This window comes from Pundamilia nyererei, unplaced genomic scaffold (genome assembly GCF_000239375.1).
Source record: "Pundamilia nyererei isolate P.nyererei 1_Seehausen unplaced genomic scaffold, PunNye1.0 scaffold00010, whole genome shotgun sequence".
Lineage (NCBI taxonomy): Eukaryota > Metazoa > Chordata > Actinopteri > Cichliformes > Cichlidae > Pundamilia > Pundamilia nyererei.
The window spans coordinates 1,890,191-1,908,430 of record NW_005187411.1 but is presented as its reverse complement, the minus strand read 5'-3'; the positions used below and the strand labels follow the sequence as shown (position 1 = coordinate 1,908,430).

Below are 18,240 nucleotides of genomic sequence, written 5' to 3'. Positions count from 1 at the left end.
TACTCATTTACTCTTTACTAGCAGATAGAGCCATATGAAGTATCGGCACTGTCTCCACCTCCTTTTTTCATTTTGCTCTTTCTCATTTTTTCCCCTGCTTTTAAATTTTTTAATTTCCAAAATAGAGCAAGTTAGTAATTTTTTTAGGAAGCATATGTGTGAGGGCACCTCATTTTACTACTGTTGGTAAACACTTCTTCTTTAATATTTAATGCTGCATCAAATCTTGAGATGCAGGTATGCTTCTCTGGGTGCATCCTATTGTATAAATGATAAATTATTGAGCACTGTCAATATATACAATCCCAAGACTAACAATAGCTTCAGTGTATCATAATAAGAGAAGAAGATAAGACAGAAGCAGTCTGGTTAGGCATAAGCGAGAATTGGACTCATGCAGTGGCAGGTTTGTAAATTTGTTTATGAAGAAACGAGTGATGAACCGAGATTACCTGTGAGACCAATTAGCCCCATTCAAGTCAGAATGTAAGGGAAGAGCAGCAGCAGTTTCTTCTGCAGTGTTAGAGTGCAGGGGGGAGCAGGGTGGAGTTGTCAGAGAAGCAGAGAGTGTGAAATATCTGGTGGAGGCCCAAAGCCCTTCATTAGCTACTGATCCCTGTCTGCTGAGTGAGGGGCAGTCATGGGCATCACAACTCCCTTTTAGTCCCCCCCCCCAAAAAAAAAGCAGGGTGAGGGGGTGGAGGGTAGATCCCCCCATCCCCTGCAATTTAGCCCTTTGCCATTCATGCAAATTGGGTCTTGACATCTGCAACAGCCTGCCTCCTTTCTTTTATACATCTTTATTCCATCTCTTTTCTTCGGATCTTTTTTCCTCCTCAAAGCCCCATTTGGATGGCAGAGCCTCGTCGCAGCTGACATGCGTTCTTTTATATATAACTCACATCTATGTAAAGGCAGCATGTTTGCTGTGTGTTCATATAGACATAAATATGCAGAGAACTTGAAGAGTTTAGGAGGGAGGCCTAATTTGTTTGTAGGATTCTCAGTCCCGGTTTATGAGGGAAAAAGTTAATTGTTGTTGCAGGTATCAGGTTGTATTGTACATTCTCAACAGATTGGAATTTTATGAAATGATAAAAAACTGTTGGAAGCAGCGAATATAGACAAGAAAAAAAGCTGTAATCAGGCAGCTTGGCCCACCTCCTACCTCTTGCTTCTGGACAAACTATGATTCCTTGGCTACAGAAGTAAGGCTGAAAAGGCTTTGGAATGGCTTTGCTACAGCCCATATTTTGGGTTAAATGGTAAAATAGTCTAACTGACTTTTAAAAACAAGTTATACCTCCCAACCTACCCCCCGCCCCCCCCTTTTTCAGCCTTCACCCTCTATGGTAGGGATGTGCAGAGTAGGGTCAACTCTCTGCCTATGAGAGGAGAGAGTCCTTCTATCGGTGGAGAGGTGATAGTTATCTCCAGCATTCCAGGGATGACAGAGAGATATCTGCCTGATGGCAGTGTTAGGGGGCTTAGAGAAGGGGGCTGAGATGGGAGGGAGGGGAAGAGGTACAGGAGTTGTTGAGCAACCGCTCCCTGACATCCCTCCTCCCGCCCCCACCTCCCTCCTTCCTTCTCTCCATGCCTTTCTTACTGCCTGACTGCCTCGCTTCCCCACACATAGAAAAAAAAAACATCTAATTAGAAGCTCTTATTCCACTTCATTTAAGGGAACACTTAATGATGTGTTTTTCAGGGGAGACAACTACACATTATTTCTCATGCAAAAGGAACCACTCAGTTGTAGCCCCCAGGATGCAGATACAGCTGTGTTTGAGATGGAGGTTTGTCCTCATTTCTCTGGGGTGTCATGGCTGTTGGAGAAGAAGAGAGGGGAAAAATGGTAGTGCTTTCTAATTCACCTTTAGCCAGTGTCCTGGCAGTAACGGGGGGTGGTAAAGAGGAGGCGGATGGTGACATCTGAGTTTGGCAGGGGGACTTGCTGAAGGAGAGAGTTTGTTGTAATTGCTCTGACAGGTTTTAAGGCTGTTAATGACTCCGGCCTGAGCGCTACCAATTTGTCAGCATGCTTGCTGTTTACTAAGCTGTTGTTTTATGGTCCAGTGCAAGGGCTGCTGCTTGTTTAAGCACAGATCAGGAAATAATCAGCGTAAAACACTGGCTGCAGTGGTGCAGCCACACTAAAACAGTTCAGTTTAGAGCCCTCATCTACTGTATGGATCTGAATGAGTGCAGTAAACCATATGGCGTCTGTGGTGTGTGGTCACATGAAGACACAAATTCACAGATGCTTTACTTTTATCTAAAAGTTGGAAGTTTGAGTGTGTGTGTTTAACCGGTATGGCAATCGTGTTTTACTTGTTAGCACTTGCGTTGTGTTTCACATGAATGTAAACCATATTGCTAGCTTGCAGTTATAGCAAGATGATCTGTAATCCCTAGTCGGCACAGAGAAGCAGAGAAATAGCCATTCCACTAGTGTGAATAGAGCTTCTATGTGTTTGTGTATGTGCCTATGTGAGAGATTGTGTGTGCGTCAAGAGCATGTGGTCCCAGAGCCAGCAAAGACCCCTCCGTAAATCCAGAGTAAATAAAAGGGGTAACCAGACGGACAAAAGAGGAGCCCCCACTGCTTCTCTCATTCGCTGCCATTTGGGGGACTGAATGTGCTAAACGCCGCTTATGTTGGCTGAAAAGTTGAGGAGAAAAAGGGGGAAAAGGGAGGCTCTAAATCCCCCTTCTTCTTTTCACTTCATTCTCTGCGGCCAAGCCTGCATGGATAGAGGTGGTGGTAATAGGAGGGTGTTGGAGGGAGAGGTGTAGGGCCCGGTCACTATGGTGTGCTAAGACCAGCGAAGCTCCTAAAGCAGCAAAACTCCAAGCTTCTGGTATCCATCTGCTCCTCTTTCCATCTAACTCTCCTCATGAGTTTTTCTCTTCCCCCCCTTTTTTTGGGTGAGCTTGGGTGAACACGCTTCACTAGTTTGGGCTGACAGGGGGCGTGGGGGGTCTGTTGTAATTAGTCACTTTAACCACAGCTTCCATAAGCCACTGCTTCTACACTCTTGCTTCATTACCCTGAAATAAACGCCCAGACTTCCTAGTGCAAAATCACTGCACAGCCTTTACAATGATACACACACACAACATCTAAAGCTTGTCTAGAGGCTCCACGGTATTATTATTAATGGTATATGGACCACTCTGGAGTGTTATGTGATAACTAAACATGGCTGGATTTGAATGTGTTTTCCAGCTATTGACAAGTCATTATTTATTCACGCATATGAAAACGGCAAAGCAGCAGAGGGAGGGCATTCTTGTTATACTGATAGCTGCAGTATATGTTACTCATGGTCATATACACAAGACAGACTCGACCTTAGTGGGTCCCTAAGGGGCAGGATACCTACTAGACACAATACAACTTTTGCTCTAAAGTCATTAAGAGTCCACTGAAGTCTGCCCTATTCTAAGCAGAGACTGTAGGACACTTTGTACTTTACAATTTTCGATGCAAGAAATCCTGAAGTGACCCTGAATGTGCCAGCATTAGATAAGCCAAGTTGCAGTGTGTTTACAGTCCTATCCCGACCCGTTAATGAGCTCAGCCCTGAGACCAATTTACTCACAAGGAGATATATCTGAATGCATTTTTAATAACCACCCACTGGTGATGAGAGAGGGAATGTGTGCGAGCGTAATGTGCTTTGGACTTGTGCTTGTTTGTTTGCTAGTGCGCTCACTCATTCACTCTCTTGCCCTGATCGCGTCCGGTCATTGTCTTCCATCTTGCCTGATTACACCTTCTCCACTTGCGTGCATCTGAAAATCTGCACAGAAACTTTCATTGCAGACACTTTAAGTCAAGATCTTGATAGCGTGAGCGAGGGAAAAGGAGGGAGGAGGAAAGGTTGAGGGAAGACAGAGAGAGAGTGGGAGAGAGAGAGAGAGGGGGGGGGGCTGTCTTTTTTCTGTCTCCAAGGGCGCTGCTTTTCCAAAAGTGCCTGGGGCTACACTCCAGCACCTCAGCTCCCCTAGGCCTTTCGACTGCCTCCTAATAGCCAACCCCCATCTGTGTCACATGGCCAGATGATGGGACACTCATCCCCCTGCTCTGCACTTTTTTTTTCTTTCCTGATTTTTTTTTTCAGAGTGCACATCCACACAGGTTAGAATGGCAGAGTTGCCAGGGAACAGTCAGAAGCCATTAGCGTTTGGGACAATTTGCCCTGCAGCGTTCCTTCTCTCGCTCATAAGAAAGGAGTGGGGGTGGATGCAAAGCACCAGCCCTCCTTTAGATGTAATGAGGTTGTGCAAGTTGGATCTTCTTTATTCTATTTCTACTCCTTTTTTTCTTGCATCTTCTTGTTTCTCTTCTTTCTTTGCTCTTTCTTTTCATGTTCTGTCCACATTTGATTTTTCTTTATTCTTTATTTACTGTGTGCACATTTTCACATATTTGAAGTCATACAAAAGCTGTACACAGTTTGTATTTAAACTGTACACAGAATGAATGCTCGAATGCCACATGCCTGATCTGTGGACACATGTCAGCATCCGTGCACATGTAAGAGAGAGAGGAGCTGAAAAGCACCGGAGTCTGGTTTCATCCTTGCGGGCTAGGGCAGGAGGCAGCGAGCATGCTGGGTAATGAAGTGACAGGTCAGTCTGTAAATACGCACGGGTCGCTCTGGCCCTGGCCGGGGGGGAGGCTATCGCATTGCAGTGAAAATGGAAACGTCAATAAAATTAATCTGCCAGCCTTTTGGCCACTGTGTGGTTCTATTGGATGAGCCTGACTGCTCACAGCAGGAGAGGGATTTGGAGAGTAGCTCGAAAATCAACACAAAACCTAGCGGCATACAAACAAACAGCAAACTGTGTATCAACATTATTCAGTGAAGCTCAAAAGCAGTGAAACAAAAGGGAGTTGGTTAAAATTCACAGCTCACTAGTTGTGTTTTTATTGAAGTTTGGAAGCAAACTCAGGGAGTTAGACTTAGCTTCCGTCTGGGTCACATTTCTCAGGAAGCCCCTCACAGTCAGGGTAGGGCTATGGCCAGACCAAAGTTTATTGTTTTAAGCTTTCCTGAACAAGGATTCGTACTTAGTCTGGGATTTATGGCATTTGCCACTAATGAATGCCCATTCTACAATTACAACACCCCTAGCCTGTGTCCCCATTCCCATGTGTCCTTCAGAAGGACTGTTGCTTCTTTAACTTCACACAGGGAGCGCAAAGTCGGCACTTCTCTGTTTTCCTCTTTCGTGTGGCTCTCCACTAATGATCTGGAAGGAAAACACTGTGCAAGACAGAGAAGAAAAAGAGAGGCAAAAACAAGGGGAAGAAAAAAAACTGGGAAAAGTAGTTAGTGCGGGCCCCCGCTGTCCTTGTATTCTTCATTTATTTTGCATTAGATTACGCCACTAGTCGGATCCTTTTTCTTTCCCCCTTTTTAATGTTATTAGTTCAAATATTTATGCGAGATTAAGGCTTGTATAGGTGGCTGTGATTGATGCCTCTCCAAAAACAGGAGGACATATGAGTCTGAATTTTGAGAATGTCAGGGTCCTTCTCTTCCTTAGTGGAGGAGTTTTTCAGATACATAATTTAGATGCCCTCAAGGAAGGCTTTCAAGGCATTTGTGCCCGGGGGCAAGAAAAAATAACTATGACTGTTAAAAGTAAATCATTTTTGCTAATGCACAATTAATGCCGAGGAAGACGAACAAGGAAAAGGCAAGGGACAAAGATGGAAACTTCAATTTAAAGGAGAAATCGTGCCCGGGTATGTGCACGCTTCCCTTGTGAAATCAAACGCTGATGGACATTAATGCAGGCAAAGCCGCCGCTGGCCGGTCATGCTAATCTCGTGGCGGAAGCTTGGGGGTGGGGTTGTTCAGGGTTTCGGGAAGCCGATGAAGAGTCCATTATGTGCATCGAAGTGCAACAATGAACCACCCCAAATAACATTTACTTCCACGCACTTTAACTGGATGTCCTAAATTCATGAATTTCTGTGTGTTACAGTACATATCTGCATAACTCCATCCTGTCCCCTTTGGCCCTCATCAAAAGATGGGAAAAAATGCTCTACATTATGTCAAGCATGCAAATTTAATTGAATTAATGACATGAGTCCATGTCTCTTCTGTACTTGAAGGCTCTGTGTCCATTTTTTTTCTTTCCATCTCCTCCTACTGTAAAAATGGAATGAGGAACCCAGTGTTTCAGCGTCCAACCATAACATTAGAGTCATTAACCCCTATTCCCCTCCCGTGCTCTGGGGTATAGAGCAGCTCTGCGAGGCTTCCATGTAAACCTCTCAGTCTCTGTACAGCCCTTCGTCTAAGGCCATCTAAATCCCCCTACCTCCATATATTCACTACACAACACTGGCTTTGCTGTGGAAATTCGTTTGGCCTTAGTGCAGCACTTTCCAGTTCTTTCAAAGTTATCTGTGGTATTTGTCCGTTTATCCATCTTTCATGAGCCTTAAACTCAGCTTTGACTGTATACCTCTGTTCCATTTTTTTTTTGCTATTGTATTCTGAGCCTGTGGTGTGGTCGGGGATGTTATTTAACCCTGGGTTTGGTTTCCGTCCAGGAGATGGCTTAGACAACAGCGTTGCATCGCCTGGCACAGGGGATGACGATGATCCAGACAAGGATAAGAAGAGGCAGAAAAAGCGTGGCATTTTCCCTAAGGTGGCCACAAACATCATGAGGGCGTGGCTGTTCCAGCATCTCACGGTAAGCACAACCATTATAATTTGGAGATATGTCTATATTATTTTTAAAAAAAACCCACAACAAACCAAATAAACAGTTAGAGACACTCACATTCAAGACACATACTCACACGCACCTGTCACACAGTAGCTACTGAGGCAGTGGGGAGAGAGTGATGGTGCTGCTGCGATGCTCACTTGTCAGCCACCTGTCAAAGGGACACAGTGACCAGGTCAATCTAATCAGTTTGGGCTGTTTACTCTGCTCAGCACACTTTCTGTAAAAAAAAAAAAGAAAGAAAGAAAGAAAGAAAAGACCCAGCAATCCAAGACATTTATTCTAGTACGAGATGCACTGCAGCTCTGGCCTGAACAAGCAGCATGATAAAAAAAACAACTGGGGAATAAAAGAGAACGACTGTGACTGTGTAGCTGTGTAAAGAAGTAGGATGTGGAATTGAAGGCCTCTTTACATAATCAGTCTTTCTGTGGAATAAGGGAACCTTAATCTACTTATCTCTCGATAAAATTGACATGTGTTAGTTTATTTCTTCTCCATAGCTCCATAGGAAAGTGTTTACCGTACAATTCTGTCAGAAATCTCTGACAATGACTGATCAGAGTCTTGGATCATATGTCTAAATGTCACAGTAATTTAAATGTAAACTGTAAAATCACAACTGTTATTTTCCCGTGAGTATGTTTCTTAGTGAAACGGGGTGGTCCACATGTCCCCTCTCCCTTTCTAATGTCAGGACATTATCAGAACATCAGGCTGTATTGATTTTGCAACACAGGTCAGATTTCAGAAGGAGGTGGCCACGCCGGGACACATAAGCTGCTTGAGGCTGCGGTTCCCCGTTCCAGGGATGGATGGACAGTTTAGGGGGATGGGGAAAATAAAAAAAAAGAAATGAGAGAGAGAATGTGAAAGTAAAGGAGCCTTAGTTTAGAGTCTTTTAGAACATCCGCACATTTAAGAGGGTCATGTGCCCTTTGTGCACTCTGTAGCCCCCACCACCACCACAGTGCCCACTCCCAGCTCAAAGCCCCGTACCCTGATTACCTAACCAAAAGCCCAAGTAATAAGCAGCCAGCAAATACAGCCTAATTGAAAGGGCTGTAAATCCATTACATATTGGTCAGGGATAATCAGGAGTGCTTTAATCACTTTTATCTATTCAGGAGCAGTGAAGCTGCAACAGCAAAGCCCTGAGCCTCGCAGGCCTTAGCGGCTCCACCACGCCAGTCTGCACGCTTATTATTCTCATCATTATCAAAATGACTTCACAGCTGTTCGCGGCTCCCATCGCTCTCTGACTGGAGACCTCTCACCAAATGCTACAGACCAGGCTTCAATCAGACATTAAACTTTTGAGTACCACTAACTGTTAGTTGAAAGAAAAATGTTCAAATACTGTTAAGATTACCTGTTTTTTTGTGTGTCATTAAAACACAACAAAATAACAAATTATATACACAGGCTTTATGGTAAGGCTAGAAATTCTCTCAAGATTGGTCATTTTTCCTGATGAAAGCCCCATACAGCTTCTGCACAGACCTTTTGGAAGAGTCCCTGCCAATTATCTTTAGAATTGTTTTAAATTTGAATTGAAATAGCGGTGAGCAAAGGAGGGGCACATTTTTTCAGAACGCTGGTTAATTCAGACCCTCTTTTTTCCCCTTTCCCTCTCACCCCTTTATCACAAACCCTGCTTGTAGATGTTATCCAATCTTTATTTGTTTCTTTTGTGCAAAGCCTTGGCCAGTCTTGTACAAATAATAATCCCTCCCTTTTAACCTGCCTTCATTTCTCTGCTGAGGAAGACGGCTAATTGAATTATCCCCCTTCTCTTCTCACCATCCACTTCTCCCACCCATAAACTCTCTCGCTCTTTTTCTCTTGCTCACACACACATACACACACACAAACACACACACTCACACCCATTAACCATTCTTCTTTCTTTTAATTTGTTAAGCAAATGTATTTGCCATAGCTGGATGCATTTGTGCAAAGGTGAATTCTTGGGGACTTTGGCCCCTGAATGGCCTATAGCGGCATTCTGCCATTCACGCATTCATTAACTGAGGGGTGAGGAGTGAAAGGAGCGGGCTTGTATTTTCTCAAACTGAGGGGCCAGCATGGAGCTCCTCTTCCATGAGCCGCAGGGGTCTCTCTACATATGTTCTCAACATCCAGCCATTGTCACATCTTCTGAAAAGCTCAAAAGGACAGGACCCCCTTCAAACACAAAAAAACAACACAGGCCAGTAGTAACAACTGTTGGCTTTTAGATTCAGTATAACAAAATTGCCCTTTGCCTCTCCCCTCCCACCCTCCCTTGCTTTACTCTGACCTCACACTCTCATGGGAGAACTCACAAGATTGTTTCCTTCATGACGGTCATATATAGCAAGTAACCTCACTTGAAGTCATATTTACCGCTAATCTCGGTATGCCAATTTCCCAGGCAAGGGGAAAGTACAGTTTTTGCACCATATTGATCTCAGAGACAGTTCTTCACAATTGCACAATCAGAGAAGGCGGCGATAACCCTGATCTCTTTTATGTCGAGGCCATATGCGTATTGACTGCAGAGCTGGCAACCTTAAATGCTCCATATGCAATTGGCAGAGTGTTGAACAGATCAGCTGGTGTTAGCTGGCAGAAGAGGGTCAGACTGTCTCTCCACTCCCTTCTTCTATCTTCCCTCCCACTCTTTTTCTCTAATACCCCCCCTCCCTCACCATGAGGTTCTGGATGTCTTCCAGCCACATTAGGGGAAGGGAAATCCCAGACTGTTGGTATAAGCTTTTCAATACTACAGGGAGATTATGTTATCAGAAAGGTAAACTTCACTGTTAGGGGTAAAATGTTCTGCTGCACTTCAGAAGCATGGACCACAGAATTCAGGATAGGAAGAGAGAGTCAGATAAGTAGCTAGAGAAAGATTTCAGAGAACGTGTCAGATTTGTAAAATTGCAGTGATGGGAGTTTTTTCCTACCTTTGCAAAAGTAATGCCCTTTTGTGCTCAGCAAAAGCAAACTTAAAATTTTACAATTAGCCCCTTTGCGCCCCTGGTCTTCCTTCTTTCTCAACCCCTGCTAACCCCCCGCTAACCCTTACTAACCCCTGTAAAGACAAGGGTTGGCCTAGCAATGAAAACAGGAAGCACTCAGATGCAAAGATACCTCTCTGGGCTCTGGCCTTGTCTTTTTGACTAGTGTAAAGTCTCCAACACCTATGAAAATAAATAAGGAACCTCAGGAGCAATCGGGGCCAAATTGAAAGTTTTCCTTAAGTGTGTGCACTCAAACAAGGGAGTGAGGGATCGTAGGAGAGAGGGAGAGCGGTCAGTCAGACGAGCAAGTAGGTAGCCAACTAGAGCATCAAGCGTCTCAAGTTCTGTGCTGGGCCACCCTTTGGCCTGGGTGTTTTGGGAAATGCTGTTAAGCTGCTAAGCCAGGTGTATTGGTCCCCTGGGCTCCTTGAAAGGGAAGTGATATATCCTTTAGTCATTTAGAGAGTCCTTGGACTGTGAAGTAGAACTAAATGTTCAGCTCTGAAATGTTTATGTATGGGTAGATGGTATTTAAATGTAGCTATTAGTATAATTGGCTTTTATCATCCTAAATGTAACACCAGTACAAGTATTGACTAATGAGCTATGTTTTGACTGAAAAGTGAAATGTACCTACGAGAACAGTAAAGATACCAGTGCAGATAACACAGGTGTTCACCAGAGCGAGGAGCGTCTTAGAGTTAAGAGCATTGTGCTGAAAACATCATTAGGTACACTAGTGACAGTAGCTATCCCCCCTGCCCCACCCACACATGCGCACACTCCCGATCCAAGCCCAACATAGCATTAGTCTCCATGACGACAGGGTGTCATCGTCAGGTCGAGCCCTCCTATGGGAGCTGCTCTCTCTGCCACCCTTTATAGACGCACATAAAAGAGTCGGCTAGGGTCATTCACAAGACATGGATGCAGGCACGGCCAAACCTGGCAACGGATGTTTGTTCCATACGATAAACAAGTGTACAAGTCCATTCCTCAAAAAGAGAGGACATGTTGTTTGAGTAGACTAAACAGTCAGCCCTGTAGTATCCCCAGTTTTGTTTAAGCTCCTCTAGTCCTTCTAATCCTTCTGTGTTGTTCCAGTACAAGCAGCATTTAGCTGGTGCAGACACACATCTGCAAACAGTTTGAAATAGCCCTTCCTCCTTTTACATCGAACTGCCAAAAGCTATTTATTCCATATTTGTTGGTGCCTACTTTTTCTTTCCCATACACATGGCACAGTACTTTTTTTTCAATAAACAAATAGTCGACTTACCTATAATTTCATTTAACTGAACGGTTCAATAAAAAAAAAAAAATTGTGTTTGATAATAGATCAGACAAAAACGTTTTACGTTGAAAATATTATTCAAAGTAACTTTAGCCTCTTTTTGTTGACTGCAAAACATAAAAATCTGTTTGCTTGTCCATCTCTCTAGGTTGTTGATAGTTTGGATGAACAAAGGAGAGGCAGGGGTTGGCTTTAGGGGTAAGAGCAGGGGGTGTAAGGAGGGGACTCCTAAGGGTCACAGAGGTGGACGCCTGGAGGAGGCCCACACACTAATCTGTCATGTGCTTGTTTGCCTCAGGAGCTCAAAAGTCAGTCCTCCAGTCACCCGTAGCAACCCGGGCGACAATTTGGTTCACTGCCACTGCCCGAATGTGTGATCATCAGTGGAAAACGCAGGAAAAAGAGTCATCACATGGTTACTTTTGTGACAAGACCCACTGCTCCCTGTGTGTTTGCAAAACAGATGTTAGTGACAATATGACAGGATAGTTTGGTGATGTTTGGCACAGGGGTAATTGAAAGTCATTGATAATGAGTGTGGAAGAGACCTTTGGTGGGGGTGGGGGTGGGGGGTTCGAGGTTTGGTGCCTAGCTATTGTCTAGCCTCTGTGTTCTAATGCTGGCTGCTCAGCGACCCTGGAAAACAGACACAAGCCACCTCAGTCTGCCATCTGTTCTTCCCCAGCCAGTACACCACAGAGGGCCTAACGCAGCAGTGGCAGACCCTCACAGAGAAATTAGGCTTATTTTACTCAAGAATGTTAATCTGCAAAGAAGAAAACAGAATGAGTAAATGAGTAAAATAAATCAAGTTTTTGTTTTCATTGCAGAGCAACTATGGCATTGTTTTCAAATGCTAGTGTGTCACAGCTCTTATGACTGACAAAAGCTTTGTTTACAGTGCTTTGGCATAGATGGTAGGTGTTTCTAGAGATTTAGTGCTGTATTAGAATGTAATAAACCCTAATTCGTTTCATGCTGCAACATCAGACCTTTACACTTTGCCCTCTAATCCAGATCTGTCACAGTTCCACTTCAAAGCCAACTAACCCCACTTGGAATCTACTGACATATAAAGCGTGGCACATTAACCTCGCGTTCACTATACGCTGAAAAAAATTGTTGGCATGTTTTTTTGTAGTTTTTTTCCCCCTCTTAATCCCATAGCTTGCTTATTCTCAAAATGAGCATCATATTATATTGTGTATCTTTTAACGCTGGGATACCTGCACAAACACACCACTTCTCCTCCTCCGTGTTTCCTCTCATTTCCATCCCTTCCAGTTAATTTTCACTCCTGCTGCTTGCATCTTAATGCAGGTTGTTTAATGAAGTAGCAGAAATGAGTGCTTTCGCTGAGGGACTGTTTACGGTACATTCCCACTGCATGGAGGTGATTAAGTTGCATGAAATTCCACGGTGTTTGCAAAAGAAAAAAGAGAGAGCAACCTACAAATTATCCTCCAGCAAAAATAAAATAATAATAGTAATAATAACACGTTTCACGAAAGGTGATATTATATGCATTTCTTTAAATAATGGTTTTAAATAAGGTGTCCTGGGCGAAAAGCTCCAGCACAGCATGACTTTGACTGGCCCCTGTGGAGGTGACTGCACATGCCCTGACCACAGCAGACTACAAACAGAACTCAGCCTGTCAAGGCCGCTCAGATTTATAAACTTACAGCTCACAACAGTTGAGAGACTTCCAAGAACACACGTGCAGAGAAAGGAGGATGCTTCTTTACGTCTGTGTGCTCCACTGAGAATTGACCCCAGTTCAGTAACGTTTCCCTGCCTTCAGCACTGCTGTCCATTTCTTATGTAGTAATAACACTGATCCAAGCTAGGCCCTGGCTGAGCCAGCTCAGCGGGACATGGGACAGAATGACATCATATGCAGTGAGGGAGCCCTGCGTCTGCGATAGTGAACATGCCCCTGGTTAAAAAACAAGGTTATTAAGATGGTCGGAGCTGATTGTGTAGGATTTTCCTCCCTTTGACACTTTTCGGGTTATCTTATTCAAAACAAAATATATAAGAGGATTTTGGTTTGACGTCTTAAAACTAGTTCCCTTAAATTACCCCTTACCCTTCCAGAATATCCACCCGGCAGGCTGGTCTCATTGCCCCCGCGGTTGATTGTAGGGTTGTGGCAAGAGCTGTTAGAGCAGTGGCGGCTGCTTGCTGGGGACCATGGAGGCCAATGAGATTCTGCTGCAGGCCTCCAAGCTGCCCCACTATTGCTTTGATATTCATCTCACACCAAGAGGAGAAAATGCAAAAGGGAAAAGGAGCAGCACAGGCATGGAAATGGCAAGCCGGGCTAAAAAATGGGAGGGAGGCAAGGAAAGAGAGATGGATGGAGGCACGGAGTATAAATCAAAAACAGACTATGAGTTTCACTGTTTGGTTTGTCATGGGAGCCTAGCTGCACCAAATCCCACTCCTGCCATTTTGTGTGATTTTTCTCCCCTCCCGTCCAACTCTTCTCAAATGCATGCTTTTGTTTTGCCCGGCTCTTAGTCCAGGGGTAGGCAGTGGGATTCCTGCACAGTGGGGTCCTTATAACTGGGAGCCATGCCTCTTGTTCTCACCTCTTCCCCCCACTTCCTCACCTTTTCATTTTCCCCCCATTGATATCCTATCTCTATTCCCTCTCTGAACATATGGACTGTTTTTTTTTTTTTAAGAGAGAGCTCAGTCCACATCAAAGACCCAGGCTGAGCAGGTCAATTTGTTGCTCCTTTCCCCGACTCTTCCCTCTCCACTAGCCACAGTAGACCTTCCCTGCACTGCAACCATTTACCCAGAATGCTTCATTGCTCAAGCATTTCTGCTCAGCGCTTATACCGAGCCATGTGTTGTGTCTGCTCTCCACACAGAGCAGATGTAGTTCACTCCAGAACTCTGGATTTCTCTGTGGCCAAGTCCCTCCAAGATCATGTAAGGCTGAGCAAATGAGCATGTGTGATAGATAACAGTCTCTCTATCAAAAGTAGGCTTTATCACACACTGATAAGAAAAAGCAGATGGATAGAGGAAGAAGAGAACCAATGAAAAATCACATAGGAAAAAAAACCCAAATATATAAATCCAAATCTAAGCAGAACAGGCCTTGGCTCCAGATGTGAATCTCTCTTAATATTGATCTTGGGGAAAGCCAGTCCCCTACATCCCCAGGGCTGCACCAACTGACACACAAAGCACCTCTCTAAAGCCAATAAACCCGCTTGTACAATTATTTAGATAAAGAGGGTAACAACAGGAGTATATGCCTCCCAAACCAGCACCTCCTCCTTGGCTCTCATGCTCCTTCTCCAACTCCTCCTTTTCCTCTTTCTTCTCCAGCAATAGGATGAAGAAATGTAAAAGAGTGCAAGTGTGTGTGCGTGTGTGGAGGGGGCAAATGTGTAATTAGCCACACATTTCTGAATCCTCCTTAATGTTCATTACTGAAACCAGGGGCAATTACAAGTTCAAAGAGGTTTAGGGCACCCGCAGCCTGCATAATCAGTCACAAATTAGGCACCGCTCATTTGTCATAGCACAGCATGCACACTTTTACATGCACACAGAAACACACATGCATGCATATTGTCAGAGTTGAGTCATAGATAGGCTGACAGGCATCAATTTCCACAGAGGCACAAATCTCAGCTACCCGAAGGCAGTAAGTTAGGCTGCCCAATCCTCTTATGCTCTGAAGCTTTGTTGTCTTTACACAACAGCAAACACCACTGACACCTTCACCCTAACTTGCTTTACGTTACACTGCATCCTGCTTGCAATCATCCTCTTATAAGCGTCCTGTTTGCATCTACAATCCCTCCCACCACCTGTCTTATCTTGTCTCCCTTTTACAGCTTTTTTTTTTTAAACGGCTGTTTTCGTCTGTGTCAGTCTCTACCCACCTGGCTGCGTCTCTGCAACACGTGACAGTGTGCGTTTCATGTCTGTCCCCGGAGGTGTATCTCAGTTACCTCTGGGGCTGGGTCACAATAGCTAATCCTGTCTTCAGGTGGCTGTTTAGCACACTGAGAGGAGAGCTCGCAGAACCGGAGGTGAGCTCCTGTTACAGGACTCCCTGACCAGGGGTCACCTCCAACACTGTCAGAATGCGCACTGATACATGCACAAACAGACATGCACTCGTATACTGGCAGATGCATGCACACAGGCATACTTACAATCTAGAATACACACACACATTGAGCCTGCTTATCTAGCCCAGGTGGTTCAACCTTCATCTCCCCTCTTTCTTGTTCTTCTTTATCTTCCTACTGTAATACCATTCATCTAGTCTTTCCGTGACTTCTCTCATTCCCAGATCACTCTGAGTCTTGTTCACATTAGGATTCCCTGATATGATCTCCATGAAGACTTGCTCGAGTGCCCATGCGTTGCCTGTCCAGCCCGACAAGCTGCTCTCACACAGGGGCACAGTTAGGTCTCTAGTGAATTGAATGGAGTCCTATCATGTGTGGCTCTGCCTCAGCATAGTAGGAGAGAGAACTCATTTTTCACTGAGGGAATGACATCCATCTCAGCAGCCAAACGCTGGCTGTTTCATTAAGTAACCCATCCAGGCAGACAGATGTGTTCACCACACAGCCATGTTTGCCTATGCAAGAGCGTGTATTAACCCACAATCCTTTGGGGGAGATTAATAGGGTACCAGCCCCTTTCCATTGATTATCTCCATGCCATTTTCCCCTCCTTTTCTTGGCTAGATATTAAAAACTAATGAAGCCTATTGAAATCAGGAACCGCAAGTCTCTTCACGGATCATTTTAGGTTATTTGGACTCAAACAGAGAAGGATCTCTTTAAGGCACAGTTTGAGTCGAATTAAGAAAATAAATGTGGAGAGCAGTGTTGAAGAAACAAGAGGGAAAAAAGAGGGGAGAGTGTGACTGTAAAAAGATGTGTGTTTAAGAAACGACAACTCCACTCCGACACATGGAGCGGAGACATGGCAGATGTTTGCAATTCCAGAAGATAGCAAAGCATTCCTAGTGTTAGAGCCATGTCCTAATTGCCATAATGGAGGTGGTAAGCACTGACAGTAATGGAATCGTGGGGATCTATCCCCAGCAACCTGAATTAGGGGCTGCCTGGCAGATCCACTTCAAGATGGCCTGTGCTTTTATGTCAAGATGACTTGTTTTCACTGATCCCATTCTCATCCTTGCCATGGTCTTAGAACTTGAGGTCTTTGGGTTGGGGTTGGTAGAAGGTGGTGCAGAGATGAGGGTGTGAAGTAGATCAGTATGAAAGATTGGGCCAGTGAGTGAGGAAAGAGTTAACAGCGTCTATGTGATGGGCTCACCTCTGCACCAGGCCTGTTGAAAGGCGGCGGGGTGCTGTCGGGGAAAATGACTTCCTGAGACATTACCATCAATCACCAGACAGGTCAGGCCCCCCAATCCCGCCATGAGGATGGAAGAGAGAAGAGGGGGATGGGGATGTAGGATTAGACTAGAGGGGACGAAAACAGGGAAGAAGACCGTTGAGGAACAGACTATTAACAATCTCTTCCTCTCGCTGTTGGACTGTTTTATATCCTTCTCTTCCTCTGCCTATCTGTCTCTTCATGTCTTTCTCTGTTTCTATTTTCCGGTCCTCCATAAAACGGCTACCCGGGCATTCAGGAATGGCCCCTGCTGGTCAGAGTCCTCTCCTCAGCTCAATTGCATCATTAATTATTCCACAGGCAGTGGGCTAGAAGCAAATCTAAAGAGAGGAAGAGAAATAGAGAGTGAGCAAGAGTTAGATGGGGAGATGGGGGACAGCTGTCTAACACCCCCAGTTGGTCTCGGTCTCACTCTCTGTCTCTGTCTCTCTCTCTTTCTCTTTCCGCAAATGAAGGATGGGAGAGGGGAGGGGCTTGGGTTACCTCAGTGAGCGGTTGTGTTACATTCCTGAGAAGGGAGGTGGGGTTGGGAGGGGGGTTCAACGAGTTGTTGAAAAGAACACAGTCGCTTGTCAACAGCCTCAGAGCTGAGGAGCCATGATGCCTTGCATCAGGCCTGCAGGTCAGTGACCTTCTGTTGTGCCCAGATAGAGAGAGGTAGGGCAAAACAGTGAAAAGAAAAAAACAAAACAACCGCATGGATGGTATGTGTCACTGCTTGTCTGTGACAGAGGTCAGTGAAAAGTCTCAAAATTTCCTAAGCCTTCTCTTTGCATCCTCAGCCACATACCACTGTACGTGTGCAGTGCCTGAGTGCCTGCGGATTATCCTTCTTCAAAGTACTAATAGAATAGAAGGGAGAGAAGAGGCAGACGGAAAAGGAAAGAGAAAACGGCAAGCGCTGGCAGTCGTGCTAAAATGGCCCATTAGATTTAAGGAGTAAAAGTTCATCAGCTTTATTAATGGGAAGGTATATAAATGAAGTATGAATTACCTGACTTTTATGGAGTGGCGAGAGTGAAACTAGAGTGTCTTATGATATAATGTTTTAGTGAGCTGTTCTGAGCGCTCTGATGAGCAGGCTGCAGAGAGGAGGAGGGTGAGGAAAGAAAGAGTGGAGAGAGAGAGAGAGAAAGTGTGCTGGGGTCCCCTGAGTCCAGCGACTGGAAGGTTGCCTGATTGTTGCAAACATGTATAGCTGATCTGGTTAACTTGGAGACATGACCTATTCTATGGAAGATTTTCCTGCACAAAAACCTTCAGTTAAACATGTCTGCATATGCACATTTCTAAACATGCATGCATGCAAACATGCAATAAATGCATAAGACATAAAATAAGGACAAACACATATGCCAACACACACACAGACACACATGCTCCCCAGCATCCTGTAATAAGCAGTAAGCTGAGCTAGCTGATGGTCATCCTCCCATGGGGCTGCTGGGTGGCTGCCAACTTCCTGCCTGCTTTGTCAGTGGATAAAGCGCCTAACAAACGAGAGGGCTGTAGCTAGGCAGGCCAGCCAGGGCAAAGGTCACCTCGGCCTGCGGGCAGGATTGAGCCTAAGAGCACTACAAGCAGGGAGAAAATGGGATGGAAGAATGCACCTAAAGATTGGCTGCTATTGACCAGACTAAAAGCAACACAAGCCTCGCCTCTTCTCTTCTCTTCTCTTCTCTTCTCTTCTCTTCTCTTCTCTTCTCTTCTCTTCTCTTCTCTTCTCTTCTCTTCTCTTCTCTTCTCTTCTCTTCT

The 18,240-nt window shown here is 44.9% G+C and overlaps 1 protein-coding gene across 8 annotated transcripts in view; it reads left to right on the top strand.

Annotated features, from left to right (window-relative positions):
* The window catches only part of meis2a (Meis homeobox 2a), a 78,026-nt gene that overhangs the window by 27,028 nt on the left and 32,758 nt on the right, over positions 1-18,240 (top strand). For 7 of the 8 annotated variants that reach the window (XM_005723780.1, XM_005723779.1, XM_013908451.1 and 4 more), the window contains one exon: positions 6,587-6,732. In XM_005723780.1, the coding sequence (XP_005723837.1) occupies positions 6,587-6,732 (146 nt within the window). The remainder of the gene's footprint in view (positions 1-6,586; positions 6,733-18,240) is intronic. The other variant, XM_013908450.1, reaches the window with a different exon arrangement.